At 44.1% G+C, this 22,730-nt stretch overlaps 1 protein-coding gene across 1 annotated transcript; it reads left to right on the top strand.

The window, feature by feature from the left end:
• Nucleotides 1-12,220: 12,220 nt before the first annotated feature.
• LOC306786289 (transcription factor Sox-8) lies at nt 12,221-15,998 on the top strand. The gene is made up of 3 exons (XM_079281017.1): nt 12,221-12,880; nt 13,236-13,471; nt 13,643-15,998. Exons 1-3 carry the CDS (start codon nt 12,465-12,467, stop codon nt 14,395-14,397), a joined length of 1,407 nt encoding a protein of 468 aa, XP_079137143.1. The 5' UTR covers nt 12,221-12,464; the 3' UTR covers nt 14,398-15,998.
• The last annotated feature ends 6,732 nt before the right edge of the window (nt 15,999-22,730 follow it).

Here is a 22,730-nt window from a genome sequence, read left to right as displayed (position 1 = left end):
AATACCAGTCAATAAAACCTTTCATCAGTTTAGAAGTTGCTCTTCTTACTGCTTATCATCGTCGACAGGTCAGGTCGTACACCTTCCAGTGATTTAGACACAAGGCACTTTAAATTACCAAATGCCTCACATTAAAGAGAGTCCAAATGAGTTTTGGTGCCTCTGCTGACCTCAAAAAAGTGTCCCGCAGATGCAAATTTTCCCTTTTGCATCTTATTTTGCATTCAAATCTTCCCAGTTTGCTGCGGCAGCTGGAAAACACGCTGCACGTGTATGGTGGTGGAGGCCAGAAAGGAGAGAGCGGTAGCTTTGAATAACCAAATACATTTCGGTTCAGCTCTGTGCATTTTTCATATGGCCCAGGCCTTTTTTTGTAGATGCAAAGTGGCCCACTCGGAACGATGCCTATCATTACACATGTTAGTGCGGCTGCTGACAAATAGGGAAATGAATGTTGCAGATATGACAGTTAGCTGGCAGTGGCATACATCGTGTACTTCCTCGTTCTGCTGGAGAGCAGTTTGGTTGTTTGCATGTTTTTACCCCCCCCCTCACACGACACTTACATATACATGATCACAAAATAATGAACAAGAATTAGGTAACATTTCCTGTAAATATGATCGGGATATAACACTATGTACACGATTGCACACTTTCTGTCTGTCTCTCTCTCTCTCTCAGGCACATGCACAGAGAATAATATTCTTCCTTGTTTGTGCTGTTTTCTAAACACAATATCCTTGCGGACCCCCTCCCTGGACTCTTAACCCCAACTCCCCAGCTGTGTCCCAGGGAGGTGAAACCCAAACCAAAGCGCAGAGAGCTCTCTCAACTCCTCAACCTCTCAACACATCCTCAGCACTACCCTTTGAAAATAAACCACGCCGGCAAGCCCCAGTCTCAAACTCTCGCCTCTTATGTGTGCACACATGCCCTACACTCCGCTGGGAGCTCTTTGGAGACTTCCCCGCCGCCGTTCCAGGAAGCAGATGTGAGAATGGCGGCAGTCAGTGCTGACACTTTGCTAGGCAATGTGGATACCGTTACTCTCGCAGCATGGAGGAGAGGTGAGATGTCGGGGCATCTTCTGCTGCTGCCCAGTTTTAGATGACGCAGCACTAAGCTGAAAGCACGTGATCAGTGCCACATCAACAGCATGTGGCTTCATTTTGTCAAACTTCAGAATCGTGAGTCGGACGCAGATTTAACGTGACGAGTGAAGTGATGTAAATGAATGTGAATGATAGTGACGGGAGAGATATTTGCCACGAGAAAAAACGTAAAAAAGGAAAACCACTCAAACAATAACTTCCTCACACCCACGAGTGAGCAAAGAGTTGATGAAATATTGAAATATTTAGGGATTTTAGACCAGTGACATGCTGTTGCAACTTCCCACACTCTAAAACATGTGGAGAGATGGAGCTCCAGATGGCTGGAAGTCTGCATTTTCTGAGATCCACCTTCTAATGGTGATCTCTTTCACACTTCCACACAAACTGTAATCTGAGCAAGTGAGGAGCCCAGAATGTGTTGTTTCTACTATATCAGATGAACCAGGGGGGGGGGGGGGGGGACTGATAAGAAAATGAACAATAACAGGAACCACATGAAGAGTGGGAGCCGTGTTTTCCCAACTGGTGCGAGAGGTGGCGAGTCTGACAGAGAGAAGCGAGTGACAAGCGCCGCGATGGAACTGACATCAAGTCACTAAACTCAGTGCCTCAACATAGCTGCAGCCACACGAATGGGGGAAGACTGCTGACCCATGAAAATAATTTAAGTCATTCAGAAATGATGGAAGAAATGACAACTGGATGATATGTTGCCAGTAGAGTTTTTAGTTTTTTTCTCGGAAAGAAGACTGTTGCACAGAGAAAAGGAACATATGCTATGCTATCAAAGGGCAACGTAGTGTAATGGATTTTGAAGCTGATTGCCTTCAGAGACAAAGAGAAAACACTGCACACACACACAAAGACATTTCAGAGCACTCACGAGTAAAACACTGATGAATGTGAAAACGTAGCGCAGTGTGCTTGCTCGCAGGACTTTTAACTGGTGGTGATAAGGATGTCTGCAAGTATCTCAAGGCAGGAATACTAAGTGTGTGGGACAGTGGGCTCTTTCAGGGTACAGCCCTGTGGGACATAGTGTGTATGAAATGGCATTCAAGCATTTTCAGGGCAGGACAGAAGGACTTATTATCAATGTGGCTGAATTATTGCTCACACGATGGGGGATGGGTACACTGAGGTGTGGGGGAGGGGGGCGATGTGCGTCAAAGCTCTCATTAAGGGTACAGAGAGGCATATTTTATAAAGCCGAGGAATAGTTCACAGAGCCCACAGCTTTCCGTACTGTCCAACTTCTTCGCATCTCATTGGCATATTGCGTTTATGATTATCAAAAAGCTTGTTAATGGAACATGACGGCAGAGAGAAAACATTATGCAAAGTTAATACAAAAATTCATACATATTTTGGTTGGTGTTCCCACAGAGGCTGCAAAACCGGCAGCTTGTATGGAGCTGGAGCTGATTTAGGGGGAAGATGGGACCATAGTGGGACCATAGTTTTTCATTTATTTTACTTCAATGCCACTTCTGTGTGTCTACAGTTCTACAGCATCTCCAAGATTTCCCTGGATTTGAGAAAAAAAGAATAATGAATCAAATCTGTATCCGTGCATGTTATGTCACCGTGGTCCAGCATGGCGTCCCCTGCAGAAAGGACGGTGTGTCATTTGATCCGTTTTCAACAAGAACAAGAACATTCGCCTGCAGGACTTCCTCTCTTTCCCTCCTTTTCTCTCTCCATCTCCTACCACCTCTTTTTGAGCTGCACAAAGCCGGATGAGGGTCATCTTACCAATGTCCCCGCAGCGATGCAGAAATCCAACATTTTGGCAGCACCCTACCTGTTAACATCTCAACTTCACAAAGCTGACAGGATCTTCTTCTGCTTTCTGCAACACTTTCACTGACCTTGTTATAACTGCTGTTAATCATCAAGAGCCACAACGTAGAAGCACGAGGCCTTAGAGAGGCAGCACTTAGGGCTGTGTTTGTGTGTTGTTGTCATTATTTGTGTTGCTTTTCTAACTTTCTGCCAACAATCTCCCACCGTATGAATGATTCCAGTGATGTACACTTGTTTGAGTGGGCAGTATTTCCACCGAGGCAGTCTCTTGACATGTGCATATTGCTGTATTGCTGTTTGGTGGGTGTTGCTGTGTTTGTATTTTGACATGGTATGATGTTTGTTAGTGTGTGTGTGTGTGCGCTGGGGTGGGGTAGGGGTGCTCTGAGGATGTGTGTGCATGTGTGTGTGTGTGGGTGGGGGAGGGAGGCACAGCTCTGCAGCCTGATATTCTGGGAACGGCAGGGTGGCGTTGTTGACCCACCTGCTCCCTTCTCTCTTCAGCTGGATCTAGTCGAATTTCAGCAGCTGCATCCCCTCACAAAGCACCTCTTTGTAATCTTCCCAAGGCGCACAAATACAACTGCAACCAGGAGAGGAGAGAGGAAGGAGGAGGGAAGATGGACAGTGGAGACAGCAAGAGGAAAAGGGCGGTAACTGTTCTGCTTCGTGTGCGCCAGTTTCACCGGCAGATCACACTGTATCTTTAAGTTTCGTTCCATACAGTAGCAGGCACCCTCATAATGGAGTCAACCCCCCACACACACATTGATGACATGACCGTACACTCACACCTATGCACATGAATGTATGCAAAAGTGCATCGACAAGTGAAAATGATTGCAATAAGCAGTTTGAAAATGTTTATGCAAAGCGTCTTTGCAAATATATGCCCTAAAACAAGAAAAAGAGAAAGCAGCAAGCTTCCTGGTAGAAAGAGCTGAGAGCTGAGACGTGTGGCCCATTTGTTTCCCATGAGTGAAATGTACCTCTGGCACTCTCACTTACAATGGATCTCACACCTCTGGAATATGCCCTGTCACATATATGTCATTCTGCATGTCACACTGAAAAAGCAAGGCGTCTCCTACCTGACGCTCAGCCATGAACCCAGTTCAGTTTAAGCCCCGCTCTCCTGAATTTGCATCCCCAAAACAAGGGCCCGTTCCCCCATCCTGTCTCCAGCGATCGGTCCCTGTGGCCCGAACCCAGACTCACTGGTGGCAAAGGAAAGGAGACGTCATTAGGAGATTAACTACAGCGGCCCACTTTACAGCCATCATAAATATATGTACCTGAGTTTGAGGTTATAAACGCACCCATGAAGCAAGAATCTGGCTGCTGGGTGGGGGGGCCGAGGTCATTGATTTTGATTAAGTTTGGTACAAAATTTTCCAAAAGCACATGTGGACAACTGATGGGCTCCTCAAATGGTCTACATGTGCTGCATTTATTCCAACACAAACATGCATGTGCACATACACATATAAATGCAGTACATAAACAATTTCCAAATTTCTCCCATTAAAAGGATTCTGTTGTTTTACATTTCTGTTGTTTTACGTACATGCATAGTCTGGTTATAGAGAATCATATCATTGTCAAATTATAGATGATGAATTTATCCCCAAAACCAAACAGGGCAGCTCAAAGCTCCAAAGCATAAATGCAATAATCAATCACATAAACCGACAATGACATGTTCTTAATGTATGCCATAAAAGTCGGTCGAGTTTTGCACAGCATCTTGTTAAATGTGGGACCCTGCAGCTCAGTGGATTTATATATTCAATGTTAAATGGAGCCAAAGCTGTCCCAGGGGCAGCCATTAGGAGACACGAGAGGTGGGTGGAGCAGGGACTGGGTTGCTTAATATGCCTGCAATGGAAATGTTTGGTTAAAACAAAACACATTGAAATTACAAGAAATAAGGATCTTTGAAAGTGGACCTGATGGAAGCAATGAAGAGACAGAACAGAGGCACACACACACGGGACACACACACACGGACAGATGTAATCCAAGGTGAGTGGAATCAAATGTTGATATTCTATCTTCTGCAGATATGTAATTTCATCTATACGCACTGATAGTCCTCAGAGCTGAACAGAGTCACTAGTCAGTAGGGGTTAGACACTAAAGGTGACTCTGTCACCAAATTATGCAACACAGGATTCTCTTTTAAAGTGTCATCAAATAGAAACATCATGAATAAAATACGATAAAAGTGGTCAGGATTGGCATGAATACACAGCAGAAGGTGGATGAGAGAGATACATTTCCAAAGCAAGCTACTTTTAGGGAAAGTTAAATTCCTCTGTGAATGAAAAGGTCAGACTCGGTGGTCGACTGAAAGGACTCTTTATATCTTTGGTTGTGCAGAAGTACTTCCGTGGTCTCTTTTGTCCTAGCTAGAGCTCTGCACCGCTTTAAAGGGAGCAGGAAGTGACCCTGGCAACCTTGGACTCCCACAACATGTGACCTGTAGCTGTGCACCAGCATGCAGTCATGGCCAAAACTTCCCACAACAACCCAATAAACTCAACACAAATAACCTGCTTTAGTTTTAACATCCGTATTCAAGCACTGGTTTACCCATGAGCGCTGTAAGCGTTGAGTTATTGATTCGTCTTCATATGAAGCACCTGAAAGCTACAGCGTGAGACGCTCTTTTCCCTTTATTGCTTTGCATGTCTGCAACAGCCAGACAAACAGTTGGAAATAGTGAAGTGGCTACCAGGAAATGCCCTCTACCTTCAACCAGTGGAAACGGTTAACAAGTGCTTCCTTCTTTCTCTGCCGGAGGCAAGTGATGTCTGTGTGACAGTTGGTAGAGAAACCTTACAGCGTGTTTTAGATCAATGTCAACTTGAAGAGGAGGATGACATATCCAGTCATGACAGGTTGAAGAACAAGGACACCATCCACAGATCAAAAGCATCACAGTGCTTTAAAAATGCATCATGTCATCTTTAGGTACGGGATTTAATTCATCGAATCGATTTGTTGTTTGTTTTATTGGTACACTGACTTGGTGCTGGCACTATTTTCATGACACAGCCAGTGTTGGGCAAGTTATTTGAAATTGAATTAATTACTCTCTCAACACCAAAAGTAAATGGTTAGATTACTCCGTCAAAGCCTCAACACACACACACACACACACACACACACACCCAGCATCCTGTATTTATATTAAACGAGCAAAAAAAACAAGACAGTCTGGCTGTTAACTGACCACCAACAGCTAGTTTAACGTTAGCACAGCAGAAGTCCTGTCCTCGCAGTGAAGCTGGGTTCACACACCCTCCAACTCTGAACAAAACCAGCGTATTCCTAAATCAAGGCTCACCTGTGGCTAACATTAGCAACCCAGGGACTAGCTGGTGCACTGCTCCTCTTTCCGGAGAGGCCTCCACCTTTTTACCTTTCCACTCCTCACCATCATCCAGCTGACAGGTCATATAAACTTGACTAAAGTAAAAGCAATGATGTGTTAATTGAAAACAAGAAGCAGTTGTTTACGACAGGATGGAGGGCTGCTGCCCCGAACCAGTTGAGAAAGTGCAATGCTAAGCTACATTCCCATGGCGATGACGTGTCAGGCAGCATGGTTTCGTTGGAGCCTTTTTGACAACAGATCTGAGGCTATGTGCTGTGGCTGACCGTGTGTCTGCGCATGGTGCTAATCTCTGGATAATGTTGCCATGCTGGTTACTCTGGTCAGTAAGGCGGACCCTGACAGGTGTTTATAGGGGAACATGGATACGCGTTGACAAAAGACAGCATGTTATGGAGGAGGATGGGGAGAGTAATGTATTTATGCAGCTTTAAACACGCCTTCCTACCCTTCAAAATATCAATATATACATCAAATACCATGTATGTAACATGTACAAAATTGGGACTCACTTTAAATCGAACACGAAAGCACGAACCAGTTTTGAATGCAGTAAATCAACCAACATCAACCCATGGATATTACCCAGTAACATCATATAATGTAATATATTACCCTACGGATTCAGATGATCACAACACACTCTTCATGCAGTTAGCAGCAGGTGTGCTGATGTGTTTTACGGTGTACTGTTTCTATGAGAGGTTACAGACAGGCTGGAGACAGACAGACGAACTGTTGCTCATAAACATTCAACGTCTTGGCTGGTACTCTGAAAGCCTAATTGGAGAATTTGATCCACTTGAACAATTATAATTTTCGTAGCTTATAAATTAGCCCGTGACATATGAATTGTACACAAGAGATTTCGCTTTCGTACTGTGCTGTTGAAGATACTTTTCATCTTGTGCTCATGAAAAAGGAACATAAAAATGAGCAGTGCAAATGGATTTTTATTCTTGTTTTAATTACACACAGTTATCTTAGTGCTGTGAGGCAAACGTCCCGCAGCCAAACAAGTCCTCGAAATAGTCTCGCTTTTGTAGAGCGGCCTCCCATTTCCCGTAAAAGTCAAGGGGTGGGCTCTCTGTTCTCTTGCCGCCTCGTCCTAAACGTCGACATGTCCCGCACCATCTAACTCACGGGCAAATTAGGGAGACGATTTATGAGAATCAAGGATCAAAAAAGTAGACAATGTGGAAGACTCAGCACACCGCACGTTTTATTCAGAACATATGCCGTGAAGATGAGAGGGAAGAAAGACAGAAAGACGGGGTTGCAGATCACAAAGTGTAAAACAAAAAGAACCCACATACACCCACGCTTCTCTTGGGACAACTCTGAGACTCGATAGAGTATGGGAAGTGTCATCCCTGCTAAAGATCCTCTCTGTACATCCAGGAATGTACACGGAATATTTAATGGAAGTTGACTGATCTGTTCTCCGATAATCAACCCTGAGCTTTACCTTCAGGCAACGTTCAAACAGAAGCTTTGTGTTGACACCTAAAACCATTATGCGCTTCACATACGCATAAAGTGTTCTTGCACGCCATGGGAGTCGCTACCCTACCAAGATACCGTCTGACAGTTTGCAGATCAAAGATTTACAGGAGAGCCTCGAGGGAACTGGAGAATGATTTAACATGATCCTTCCCAACCTGCTACTACAACAGCTCCCAAAACCTCTCTGTCCGTAATCTCTCGTTCACATGAACATAGAGAACTATATCACAAGCGAAACCGCTGCCTCAAAAAACAGTTATATGTCAGGGAGAAAACATTGCAAATAATCTGGAAACACTTGAGCTCTTTTTGTACTCCTGACATTAAAAACGAGTGTGGCCGAAGGCCAAACACACCCTGAGACGTTTTGGACTAATTGTTTCCTTCAGTCTCAAACACTCCCCCTTCAAACTCTTCAAAAACTCCCCTCCTTCCCTCCTCACAGTTCAACCCCTCCCCTCCACCTCTCTGTGTCTACTAATAGGTTTAAATAAAACCTGCAATTGGTCCAGTAAACCCCTCATTATGGGGTTTTAATAGAATGAATTTAGGATAGTGCAGGGTCAGGGGTCAATGGGAGGTCCTAACACACAGCAGCTGTCATGGGGGTTGGACTGTGATTGGAACCAGTTTGAGTCAAACATCCCCGGGTCCTCGACCTCACTAAGTAGAAAACCTGGAAAATGCATTTGGCCACAGATCAAAATGGAAAACATCCACCATGCAACTTCCAGAGGGGGTGGGATGAGTAGAGATGAGACAGAAAGGAAGAGGAAGTACATCCATCACTAAAGTTCGCTTTAATGTGTGTGTGAACCTGCCTGGACAATCTTTTCACCTAAAGATGTAGCAATAGCAGGTCCTATATCTTCTCCAGGGCTGTAAAAATACTTTTTCTCTCCGGAGCCTGGCTCCTTACCTTGCATTTGCTGCATCTGTACATTTTGCACGCATTACCTTCTTTCTGAGTGTGTGGAACCAAAGATAGAAGTGGTCTGGTAGATGTGGTACAGGGGTGATATATGGCTTGTTAGCAGCCCAGGAGCTTGTTCCACATGTGGTTAGGCAGTGGTTGGGATCGTCTGGGTGAGAGGGAGGGCATGCCAGTCTCCCCCCGTTCACATTGACTCAGTGTGCAATCAGTGGGATTATTCAACAGCATGAAGGCCTGCTGTTTGGGTTTGGGTTAGGAGCGCTGTGGTGGCTGTCGAGACACGGGTATCCACAGTTGTTGCATGTGGAAATAAAACTTCGACCAGGATTCTTGTGACGCAGAATTTATACATCGTGCACAAACGTACGGAGTTAAAGATGGAATATACAATATGTTTCACGTGCAAATTATGTTGTTGAATACATTTATTCAACTTCAGTGTTTTATGAACTTCATGCCATTCATGAACTCCTCATGGTTCATCCTAACACATTTATACTGCACAGTGCTGTGGCAATTTATGCCAATTTAACTGCTCGACATACTCCGTCCAACAACTTGGCTGGAGTAAAGAAATGTGCCCAAGTGTATAAAAACACAGAAGCAGAGACCAAAGGGGGCAAGATTCCTGTGGGTGACTGTGTAATTTAATTTTGTATGCACATTAGAAGCCAGAGAGTATAATTTACATGTGGGATCGAAGCGACTACCCAGGAGAAATGAGCATGCTCTGCTAAGGCCCGAAAAAAACTAAAATCTTTAACCTTGTCTCTCCTTTGAGATGCATCTCGCAAAAATAGGAAAATTAAAACCTTCCTTCGTTCTTTGGGACTCCTAAGGTTCATGCGGTTACCTCTCCTCTGTTGTTCCTTCCTTTTCTAATCAAGAGCCCGGAGCCCACAAACTCTGAACAGAGTTTCTCCCCACAATACAGGAAGGCATGAAGGGGGACGGGGGACGGGGGGGGGGGGGGGGGGGGACGGCTGGAGTCTGTTTAAGTCTGTCTCCATCTCTCTGCCCAGAAACCAAGACCGGCCCACAGCTTAGCAGCTTCATGGCAGCTGCCACTCACGTCGGGCTCATCCGGACTTATACTTTCAGCCTTTTCAGATCGATGAGGAGTTTGAGCTTTTGTCCTTCTCTTAATAATGCCGGTAGCTGACTTTACTCTACTGAACCGATCATCAACCAACAGCTATGTTCAAAAAGAGTGCTTTTTATTTTTTTCAAATAATAAAAAAACAAATAAATGTAGCACTGTGTTTGAACTATGACACACCGGTTTGATTAATTTTTTTAAGTTTGTTTGTCTGTCGGCAGGATACATCAACCCTGACTGAAGTTTTTCCATGACATTTTGTGGGGAGACAGGACTTGAGCCAAGAAGAGTTGATGCAGTTTCGGTGGTGATTAAGAACAGGGATTTCCAACGCGGAGTGCATCGCAAATCCAAAAGGGAATGTTAAAAAGGATCAGACAATCAATTACATTTATGTGTCAGTGTCGTGATTATGTCTTGTGTGTTACTGCAAATGAATTAATTAATGGAGGCCGCTACTCGCTGAGTGCTGAGTTCATTATCAAAATGAACACCAGCCTTACATCAGGGAAAGCATGCGAGATAGACATGCAATATGCATAACACATGCGTGAGTCTTCTCTGCTGACACACATGCATGCATACACACAGCAGATACGTTTCCATGTGTGGAGCAGGATGAGAGTGAAGCCAAAGTCACTCAAGTTTGACAACTACAGCCGCTGTCTGTTTTCACACACGCGCGCACGCACACACACACACACGCACTGAACTTGACCCAACAGAGTGCTTTGACAGCAGCTGTTAGGCAGGCTGCTCTGGACTGACCAAAGGAGCACTTTCATTTTATCGTTTGTGATAGAAATGTTCCAATATTTTGTCTGACATTAAATAAAGGCAGACACATGCTCCTTCCTCAGAATTCAAATACAGTATATAAAAATTCACCGGAGAAGCCCTTTAGCCTTGATAATAAGAGCCAAACAATGAAACTTCTTACCTTACTGTGCAAGCCTGCAGTTAACTCTGTACTGCGTGTGAAAGCCGCAGTTTCTTTTATTTCCAACCTACACAAACTCTCCTTGTCCCTCAGCCACCTGCAGCGTGCATCAAGCAAAGCAAACTGCCGTCCAGCACAAACACACCTTGTCTTTTCAGGGAGGCCAGTGATAAAAATCATCCCACAATACACAAAGACACCTTTAACAAAGGTAGTGATTCAATCTACCCTCTTATCTCCTCTGCTCTTTGTATCTTCAGTGTCATAAAATAGTGTGCTTTACTGGTAATGAGAAGTGACATGTGGATCACATAACGGGCCGCTGGGACAAACAGACTTCCTCTCCTGAATTCTGGAATTTTATCAAAGCTGCAATTGTGCTCACACAGGCTTGTGAAGTTTTTTGTTATCAACACGACAGACATTTTAGTCTGAAGTCGGTTCAGGGGTGAGAGTTTTTGAGTCATGGTCTTTTTTTTTTGGCGTAGACAGACAGGCAAGAAAGGCTTAATATCACACACTGTCCTTGCCGAAAAAACATTGATGCATAATTAGCAGAAATTCAGCCATCAGTTACAACTGTGAGAGGGAGGATCATCCTGCATCTTTGACAATGAGATCCGTCAGACTTGATGTTCATTTACTTACTATAATATGTAACCCTGCTGCAAATTAGTTACCAGCTTTGACACATGTGACGTTCAATGTTTGGCCAAATCAAAATTGACTGTTCAGTTATCTGGGAGAATCAAAACCAAAATATCAACTTTCATGCTCTCAGCATGCCGCAACTTTTTCTGATGGTCTATTCTTGTTCAGAGTCAACCTTGATCTCAGATAGAAATATGTTATTTCTAAAACAAAATCTACTTTTAGCATTTGACACATTTATTATGTCTAGACAGTAGAATGTTTCCTTAAATTCTAAATATGTTTATAAAACTCATATTCTAAATAAATCGAATCCTGTATATCAACAGGGAAGCAATATATGATACAATACAAGTACTTCATCAGCCTTTATTGCAATAATATCATTACCAAATGTTAGTTTAACTTATATGCATTTAAAGATTGAATTTTACATTTTTGGTGTTAACAATTGCAAAATAATAAATATCCTACATGATTTTTATAAAATTGGAGTAATTTCTAACCAACTACATTTCCTTAAGTTAAAGCATTGTAAAATTGTTTTGTGCACAACGTGTGCAACTTTAGTACAAACAATACTTTGTCACAAATGAAAACAAGAAAATCATTATAATAATGAAGCCCACGTAGAAGCTGGAACCAATGGGGGCAAAGTGGTGATTTATTCCAGCCAATCCCAGGTGGAGGGTGGAGTGACTGTTTTAAAACTGCAACTCAAGTTGCCGGAACATGTAGCTCCTCCGCTCACACAGTGGACCACAACTTTCACGACTGCACCTCCCATGACAGCATAGACAAGAGTAACGAAGACAAACAAACAGGAAGCAGAAGGAAAACAACGGACTCGTACTGACTAAAATTGTTGAAGGAATTTACTGTGGCGCACCGTGCGTAATAGGCGCACTGGCCACTTTGCTGCGGGCTTCAATTCAGTGGTAACATTTCATTTTTGTTTTTAATTGAAGATTCCTTTTTGGGATTTTCATCCCCAAGGGGCTGAGCAAATAATGTTAAAAATGACAGAGGAGCATGACAAGTGTGGCAGCGACCAGCCGTGCAGTCCAACGGGCACAAACAGCTCCATGTCCCAGGACGAGTCCGACTCCGACGCTCCGTCCTCACCGATGGGCTCCGACGGCCAAGGATCCCTGCTCGCCGGTTTAGGCAAGAAACTGGACTCGGAGGATGACGACCGGTTCCCAGCTTGTATACGGGACGCCGTCTCTCAGGTCCTCAAAGGATACGACTGGTCCTTGGTGCCCATGCCCGTGAGGGGCAGCGGATCTCTGAAGAATAAGCCCCATGTCAAGAGACCCATGAATGCGTTCATGGTTTGGGCGCAGGCGGCCCGCAGAAAGCTGGCGGATCAATATCCACACCTGCACAACGCCGAACTGAGCAAGACTCTTGGAAAACTGTGGCGGTAAGGCAACATTTTATTCTATCAAATGAAATGCAGGGATAAAGAGTTAAATGATATTAATAAACATGAATAACTGTAGGACACTCGGAGGTCATGGCTGGCTTTGGGCGACAATCATTCCATAAATATTCTCATATTTTACATAGAAATATGGATTTGACTATATGTTTTGATTTGAAACGTAAATGATTTAGAAAAATGATTTGAAAAAGATCTTCTGACCTCTTGACAATAAATAAAAAAGCTCTAAAGTAACTCAGGCCATCTATTAATTGTATCTTTTTAATTAGTTGTTTTGTTTGACTGCACACATTTTAATGTCCTATAATCCCCCCCCCCCCCCCCCCCCCCACAGTTTGCTCTCAGAAGGTGAGAAGAGGCCGTTTGTAGATGAAGCGGAGAGGCTCCGGGTTCAGCACAAGAAAGATCATCCAGACTACAAGTACCAGCCCCGGCGACGGAAGAATATGAAACCGGGCCAGAGCGACTCAGACTCAGGAGCAGAACTGGCACATCACATCTTTAAAGCTGAACCAGGGATGGGAGGACTGGCAGGGATGACTGATGGACACCATCACCCTGAGCATGCAGGTATGGCGTCAACATTTATTCGAAAAATAAATAATGTATTAAACATAACTAGTTTGTGAGTTTTATTTTCGTAATTCATTTGTTTCAGGTGGCTGTAAATTGTTTAAATCATTTTGTATTTGGAGTGATGAATGCTCATCCTCACGCTTTATGTCTAATATTTTTTTTCAGGGCAGCTCCATGGTCCCCCTACACCACCCACTACTCCCAAAACAGAACTGCACCACGGAGTGAAGCAGGATCTGAAACACGAAGGCCGTCGTCTTCTTGACAGCAACAGGCAAAACATCGACTTCAGCAACGTAGACATCTCTGAGCTCAGCACTGATGTCATCAGCAACATGGAGACCTTCGACGTGCACGAGTTCGACCAGTACCTCCCGCTCAATGGCCACGCCTCGGGCTCCTCCACCCTGCCCTCGGACCACAGCCACGGGCAGGCTCCAGTGCCTGGCGGGTCTTACACGTCCTCATACAGCCACGCAGGCGCCAACGGGTCAGTGTGGAGCCGCAAGAGCGCCATGTCCTCCTCCACTCCCTCCGCCAGCGAGGTGGGCCAGCACCGGCTCCATATTAAAACTGAGCAGCTGAGCCCCAGCCACTACAGCGAGCACTCCCACGGCTCACCATCACACTCTGATTACGGCTCCTACAGTAGCCAGGCCTGCGTCACCTCGGCCACATCTGCTGCCTCGGCTGCAGCCTCGTTCTCCAGCTCCCAGTGTGATTATACTGACCTGCAGAGCTCCAACTATTACAACCCTTACTCAGGCTACCCATCCAGCCTCTACCAGTACCCATACTTCCACTCATCCAGGCGGCCCTACGGCAGCCCGATCCTCAACAGTCTGTCCATGGCTCCTACCCACAGCCCCAACGCCTCCAGCTGGGACCAGCCCGTCTACACCACGCTGTCTCGGCCTTGAGGGGACAAGAAGCAGTCAGTTTGAAACCAGAGACTCATTCAGATTGCTGCACTACTAATGAAGGAAGTAGGGGGCAGGTGGAGAAGTGTGTGTAGTAGGCTACCTGTGATCATTTTGAACGTTAAACAAGCAAAAGAGAAAAAAAAAAGTGCCTGCTGATTTTATACAAAGTTATATCGTTGCGATTAAAACAGACTTTTTTTCACAAAGACAAATTGTGTTGTTGGTGAGCCAAAACTCCTCCATGAGGACGTGTCGCCTACGCCCACATCCTGTACACCCCCCCCCCCCACCCCCCCATCTTTTCCAGTTAAAGATTGCACGTGTGTGCACACTTGAGGTAAAGCAAAGGCCTGCCACGGAGTTGTGTAGGAGAGAAACTGTTTGGCTCAATTCTGTTGCGAAGCAGATGGAGAAGCGGATACATTGGAGAATGTACACGGGACCAATTGTGTGAATTTGCAGTCAAATTTACATTAACGGCCCGAGCTATATCGCAGCCATTTGCATCCGTCGACCAGTCTTAACTAAATGGCTCATATGAATCTTATAGTGTCATTTTGGCATACAAGTCTTACATGTATTTATGCATTATTGTTTTTTTTTGTTCTTAAATAGATAAACACATGTAATGTGGGGTTTGTTATTACAGTACAGTTTGGCTTTTAATGAAAACAAGGTACATGAAGTGACAATAAAAGGACCATGATTTTAATTCCATTCCATTGAAGACCAATTTCCACTAACATCTCCATTCCAAGTTGCAAGCAAACAGAGCTTGACCAACAGACTCGCACAGGACAGAACAGGTGTCTGCAAGCTATGCTTGGCAAATTGCGATTAGTCATGATCTAGGGTTAAAGGAAATGGGGTAAAATAACACCACGCACTCTGAGTGACGTGTCAGCTGGATCTCCTGTACACGTGGATGAACAGCACGCGGATATATGTGTGTGCGCACACGCATCTGTGTGTGCGTGTGTCAGGGAGATAAAGTGCTTCTGAACCATTTCCTTGGGAAGAGATACATATCTCATGACACGATGCACACCAAATGACAAACAACTTTCCTGAACATTTTCTTTAAAATGCATCCGTTAGTCAAAGAAGAGTGTTTAGGGTTTAAGGAGGAAATAAGAGTGTGTGTGTGTGTGTGAGTGTTTTCCCATATTTATCTCATCAACCATCAAGTGCCAACTCACATGCGGCGGTCTCGCGCAAAAACGTTTTTGTGCCTTCTAATGCTTATTGTCAGTATTTCAATATGAAATTGAATGATTAACAAACTTCAGGCAGCACACAATCAGTAATAAGCACCAGATATTCCTACAGTTAACTTGCTCCTGATTATATTCTTAATTTGATATCATTCCTTTCCAGCCTTGGTTTGTAATGTTCTGTGAGATGCTGTATGAGAAACGTGCGGAGCATCGTGCTCCATGTTTTCTCCACAGGACTGTGTTTGTATATTATTCCGGTGTATCATTTTGAGAAAGGCTGTGAAAATGATCATTGTTCCATTAACTAGAGTTTCATTCACACTTGCACAGCTAACCCATACTCTGGCCATTTTTTAAAATAAAAAGAGCATTTTTTCTTGATATTTGTCTTTGTCGTTCTTATTTTGCCTCCGTTTTTAGTTTCAACTTCATGTTGATATTTGTTCTTAAAAACAACTTGTGTATAGTCAATAAATAAATATAATGAATTGCATTAAAGTGAACATGTTTATGGGTCTACCTTCGTGCTGGATACCAGTTTTATCTAACATCTGTACAGCTGTGAGACCAGTGAGAGATTTAGGGAAGTATTCTCAGTTTTCCAAAATGACAGCAATTAAACTTTCACCTTAATTTAATTGGATGCTGCTCGAAAGTGGACATGCAAGTCTCTTGACTTTTGAAAAATACATGTTCATTTGCTGTTGAGCTATCTCACGAGTTTCACATTTTTCATTTTTTATATACATTCAAAATAAAAGGCAGTCAACAGCTTAGCGCCGCTTCCATAACCTTCTGACCTGACGAGGCCTTAAGTGGACACGTTATATGTGGCTGTAGACGTATGTACCAAAACATTACGCTCAGATTTGTCCGTTAAACCACAGACAAGAGAGAAATGAGGAGAGATCCCATCTCTGCTGGTCCAGCGGGTAGAACGCTCAAGTTGGCCCTGGCATGCATGCCAAGCAGCCGTCTCCAACCGGCCCAGGGAGAAGCCAAGTGCCAGGGCCGCGCTGCTGAATTTTAATGATTCATTATGCTGTGGAGGGGTCCCATTGTGTCCCTTTATCCGGAGAGCTAGAAAGGAATTAATTGGACAGAAAATGGAAGGGCAAGGGGAACTGACAAGCCATTAAGAGGGTGCTGAATGAACGATTAGATGCACATGGGGGAGGACCCCCCCCCCCCTCCCTCCTCGCTGTCTCATATCACAGCGCTTCACAAACAAAAAACACAACAAGAACAACCACAATAACCACCCGACCAAACTGTAGAAATCATATCAGCGCACATAATCTGTAGATAATAAAAGAAGATAATACCACAGCAGATGGGGTGTGGGAGGCTCAAGAACGACTTGTTGTTTTTCTTCCCTCAAAGTCATTTTTTTTTTTTTTCACCAGTGTTTGCCAAATACTTTCAGGAGGAACTCTTGAGAAAGAACAGGAGTGAATAAAAGTGAGGCAAAAAGGCTCTTCAGGGTGCTTGGGTCCCGTTTCCCTGGAACTCGTCCACAGTTTCTGATTGGGCCTCTTGAAAGCCCGACTGTACCGTATATAGCTGAAGAAAATGAACTGGGGGGGGGGGGGGGGGGGGGGGGGGGGGGGGGTTGGGCAACTTCACTGCGTTACATCAGCAAAGTATACTGAATGAAGGAATGAATGAATGGACATTTTTTTACACTGCAGTTGCAACTTTGCCAGAGAGGAACTGCACATTTATGACACAAACTCACATTGGGTGAAACCACAGTGCGCCATGCATATGTTTGCACAAACTCGCCCACTCACGTATGAGCAGAAATTGGAAATGAAGTCGAGTAATTTAAACATTGCCATACTGAGGCTGTGCTACATTCCAGCTGTCCCAGTTACTGTTTACGGAGGGAGGGCGTTATTGGCCAAAGTGGGAGTCGCGGTGTTGGACCCAGAGGACACGAAGGGGAAGGCGAGATGAACCCAGTGGAACTGGTGCTTCCACCACCTGACCACATCCCATTGTTGGGAGCAGGATAACTCGCCTGGTAATAGTCTCATCCTGTTTAATGAGCCTGGCTAACTCGGGGCATGTTTCGGGGGAAAAGGAGGGAGCTGGGAACTGTGAGAATGCGAGGCTGATTTGCATGGGAAATGAAGTGGACATAAAGCATGTTTATTGCTTGTCACTGAATGGGCCCAGCCTGAGTCCACTAGATGCACCGAGTCCATCGCATTAACGGCTCAGTGATGGCATTTAAGTTTGTCTACAAGCAGAAGAAAATATGTTCACAAATGATCAAATGAAGTTATGTTGATGTGCATTCTTTTTTGGTCACCTTTATTATTGTATGTTGCTTCCCCCACAACTGAAATGTATTCATCGTTCTCATATATTTGGGTGATGCCTTCAGCACTTTTGAACTAAAGACGTTGTACTTCATGACATTTGCAGATAACATTGTGACTAAGAGGTTTGTATGCAGAACTTTAACAATGTATAGAGCTAAGTCAAGATGATAAACTGCCGCAACAGTATCTAAAGCAAACACGTTCAACTAAATTCTAGCTGCTCCCCCCAAGTAAATGACTTCCTGAGGCTTATTGTGCATTGTCTCCCTGTTCTTCTTACTAAATAAAAGGACTCTGTTAAATGACTGGTGTCTCCCGTGTTTGCTGGCAGGACCAGGCCAAGCAAAACAGGGTGCAGACAGAACCAACATTTACTTCCCCTATTCCTCACGGATGGGCCCGCACAGAGAAGGGAGGGAAGCACAGTGCCAACACTCTGGCTCTCGAAAGGCCATTCAATTGATGGCGGCTTCTCCAAGGTAATCTACGATAGGCCGGCAATAACTAAATCAACCAGTTCATGTGAGGAACCTGACACTAACTTCACTCAGTTTGGCTACTAACTAGAATGCCTGAGAGGAAAAATAGAGCTTTTCGTCTCTAAGTGTCTGGAAGTCCAAACTATTCCAGTTTTGGAATCGAATGTTTATAAAGTTGCAGTTTGTTTGTACTTTAAGGATTGAAATATTTCTTGGTAAATCAAGAGGGATCAGTAAATAAAGCTATTTCAAATCATTGTAATCGGTAAATCTAAAATCTTGGGCTCCAAAAACATCCATTTAGATGTAAATCTGTCCCAGTGGAGCGACTGATTATAGTTGTTTACTGAAAAGATAATCAGACCTGGGTCTAACACTGTTGCAAATATTTCTCGGTGGCTGTTTCAACCTGCTCCGAGTGCCAGATGGGTAGGGATTACTGCACCACGGAAAGTCAGAGAGTGCCAGTTTATTTTTTTACTACTTTTCTGATAAATGAAACTTTCTGGTACTAAATCACATAAAACACACAAAATTCCCATTTGCTAAAAAGCACACACTTATAAAAGTAGAAAAAACAAATGAATAAATTATTATTTTCCTAAAAGTGGGAGTTATCAGCTCTGTAAAATGGTGAGAGTGATGGTGTTGAAACAAACAGCCGACACAGGTGGAGTGTTGCTAATTTATTTTATTTTTTTAAAGGAAGAAAAGAAATAAAGGAAATTGAAAAAAAAAAACAGCAACAATTTGGTCATGTTCTGTTCTCTGAACAGTTGTCCACAGTCTTTCGCTGTCTTTTTTCATTTGTTCTCTCCTTTTCACTTTTTCTTGGCACATCTCAATTGTGAATGGGGTGGCAGCATAGCTGCTCATCTTCTTTCCACAGCTTTGAGACTTGTTGATTCGTAACTATGGCTGTGTTTTCATTGTCACAGCTTTCTGCTTTTGTTGAACTGTGGCACGGTTCCCTCGTCATGTACTTTCTCCATCTTTACTTGAAGTTGTCTCATCTTAACCTTCTTCCCTTCACACTTCCTGTCTCTCTCCTCGTCACAGAGACCCGTTACTCTCCTGTTTCAGTCACACTGGAAAGACAGTAGATGATTGACAGTCGTTACTATAATATCTCTTTTTTCCCTTTGAAATTAAAAATGCAAAGAAGTACAGCTTTTAAAATAAAACAAAATGATCTGCATGTATGTGAAAATCTGCTGTAAATAAGAAGTCTTTCAGAATCTGAATATGGCCATTATTTATATCTTACAGTAATTTAAAGTGACATTAGTGGGGACTTGAGGATTAATGATACCCTCAATCAATTTAAAATTGTTAATTCAATGGAGGAATCTTACATTTGCTTACACACACACACACACTCACATTGTTACGCTGCCCCACGGCCCCCAGCACCCACACAAGTTGCACTGCTCCGTCACCGATGACACAGAGGGAAAGAGACTGAGCCACCAGCATGTGGGATCCTGTAAGACCCTGGAATGTGGAGTGTGGGAGGAACATTTGCCACAATTTGTTCATGCTACTGATGCACAAAAGGTAGTAGAGGTAGAGACAAAACTAGAGGAGAGAAGTCAACAAAATAGGATGGAGAGAGAGAGAGAGAGGGAAGGAAAGAAAGATGAGGAAACAAACAGAAGGCTGGAAAGTCTCAGGTATAGAAAGAAAAAGATATCTTCCTTTTTTCTCTTGATTGTGGAGCTGCTTGGCAAAAAGTGTGGCAGGGACAGCAGGACCAGAGTTTTAAATGTAGCTCAGTTTTGGCAGAGCCGCGTGTGAGCGCACTCTGTGGGAGCACCAAATCTTGTCGCCCAGTGCAACATGGCGATTCAGACAAAACAGCAGAGCCCATCAAAACCCATTCAGCCTGCTGGCGCACACATAGCACACAAGCCTGCGGCCGGGTTTTCTATACTCACTGGCTGAATTCTTACGAGCCCATATATACTGCAGTGCCGTGAGGAATGCATTTTAAGACTATATCTGGGATGCCACACTTTCTCTGGTTCCGGGCCGTAGTAACGCGGACAGTACACCACAGCATATTAGGTGACCATTGCAATATTTGTTTAATAAGCGTATGATCAGCAACACATGTCCATCCTCTCACACTTGATATCTTTTGTGGTATGACAAAGAGCAGGGGAGAGGGGGAAAAATAGGGAAGAGTTTGTTCTCCCATGTGGTTTTGGCCCATTCTGAGGGCCTTGGAGCAACGCCAGTCTATCCCTGGTCCAGCCTTTGATATGGATGGGGTTCATTATGTAACTAAATCTATTGTCAAAGAATAAAACAATATGGGGCCAGCAGGAGAGGAGTGTGTATGCGAGGACCTACAAAGTAAGTGACTGAGGGGGCATTTACACAACCCTCTCTCACTTTATCACAGTCCACACTCCTGCTCCCTGCTTTGGCTGTGAAATGAGCTACACATTGTGTTTACAGACAGCGATCTCCTGACAAGTTTCTCACATTGCACTTGTAGTGAATATGTTAATGGCAACAAATCTTTCAAGATTTTATTCACTTGTTTTTCCATTTTCTTCCTGTTTTCACTCTTTTTTGCGTGCAGTCACAACTGCAAAGGATTTAAAGGCTGAGATGAATAATAGCAGTCGTCACCACCTCCCAAGAATGACAAATGTGTACCATCAAAACAGACATGATCCTCCTTCTTGCCATTTTCCTCTTATGCAACACAAAACCATTTTAACACATTCAAGACTCGACACCAAACCCAAGAACGTGATCAGCTGCATTCAGTCAACAGGCAATCTCAGCAACAAACCAAATAGAGCATATCAAGCAACCACGACATTTGCTTTCACCCTCGGTCTCACACTTCGCATGCTGCAGCTGGACCCCCTTGACTGCGGCCTCAGAGAAGCTGGACTGAGCATCGGTAATGAGAGGAAGCCTTCGCCTTTCAGTGGTCGGCTGAGTTCATTACAGCTGAGCAGCAAACCTCAGAGGTTGAAGAGGTCACCCACTGCACAATGCTCTGGCACCTCCAACCCGTCGCTGGGTCCCTGACCGTCACTTGCTCCCACAGACAAGGAGACAGGGGGACACACATAGGGGGACACGCCGAACTGTGGCTTTAACTGTCCCCGCCGTGCTGCAGAGACCAGCGAGTTTGATTTGACTGCAGCAGCTAAATGCGGCTCGATGCAAATGGGTGCGGCCAGATCTATTTGGACCGGCCGAGGCCGAGGATGATTTGAATGAATGAAAATGAGAGCAGCTTGTTTGCTGTTTTGAGGGCAAGATATAAGAGGGTGAAAGATAAAGCACACACAAACGTTACGGTCACGCTAGCTTGTTGCCAACGTGCCACTCCAATTTTGGTGTTGTGCGATGTAAAATTGAAATGATGCAAGATGGAAGGGATGACTCAGTGTAGGTAAATGGTCAAAGGTGGAGTTTGTGTCTGGGAGCGTCAATCTTGACCACAATACAGCCAGTAATAAAAACTGGGTTAAGACTGGAGTCGGTGGTTTCCAATCCTCCTTTCTCTATTCCGTATTCCTTGAGGTAATGTCATGTTTGTCTTGGTCTTGCTCCATTATGTTTCCCCTCGTATAGACTCAACTTAACAGTCAGTGCTCGAGGAATATTACATTTATAATATTTCATGGAGAAGCACGATGTTTGACAGCACTATGTTGACTTTTCAGAAAGGCCGGGAATAAGCATTATGTTTAGCACTCAGTAAGGACACCCACAACCAGAACCCCTGAAAAAGTAAACTGCCTGGTTTTGGGTTCAAAATCAACACAAACCCGAGATCAAATATCTGCCTGCTTTAATAATCATTAAGGTTGCGTAATCGTCAAAAAGATTCAATAAAACAATTAAAATCCAACATGTGGTGTGTTGCATGCTAGATGCTTACATTCCCTCATGACCACAGATAAAAGTCTCTCTTACATGTCTCTCCTCAGTTCTTCAGCCAAGAGTCCAAAGAAGGGATCCAACATGTCTCAGTCGTCAACAACCCACTTCCAGTCACATGTTGCATCCCAGCTATGGCTGCTTCAGTAAAAGAAAAAAAAAAAAAACTGAAAAATCACCATTTGTCTTGGTGGCAGCATAATGATGACACATGGTTATGAGGTGATGGCAAAGGTCTGACACAAACACACGAGAGAGGAGGACAGAGAGGAGGCCGAGGTACTGAGCTAGAGGAAAGGTGACGTAGTGAACTCTCACTTGTGCCAGAAAGACAAACTATTCACTGTAGCTGCTAATGAGCTTGAACGTTGACCCCTTATATGCAGGAGGCC

Source organism: Melanostigma gelatinosum (genome assembly GCF_949748355.1).
Source record: "Melanostigma gelatinosum genome assembly, chromosome: 13".
NCBI lineage: Eukaryota > Metazoa > Chordata > Actinopteri > Perciformes > Zoarcidae > Melanostigma > Melanostigma gelatinosum.
This window is presented reverse-complemented; position numbering and strand designations above follow the sequence as displayed.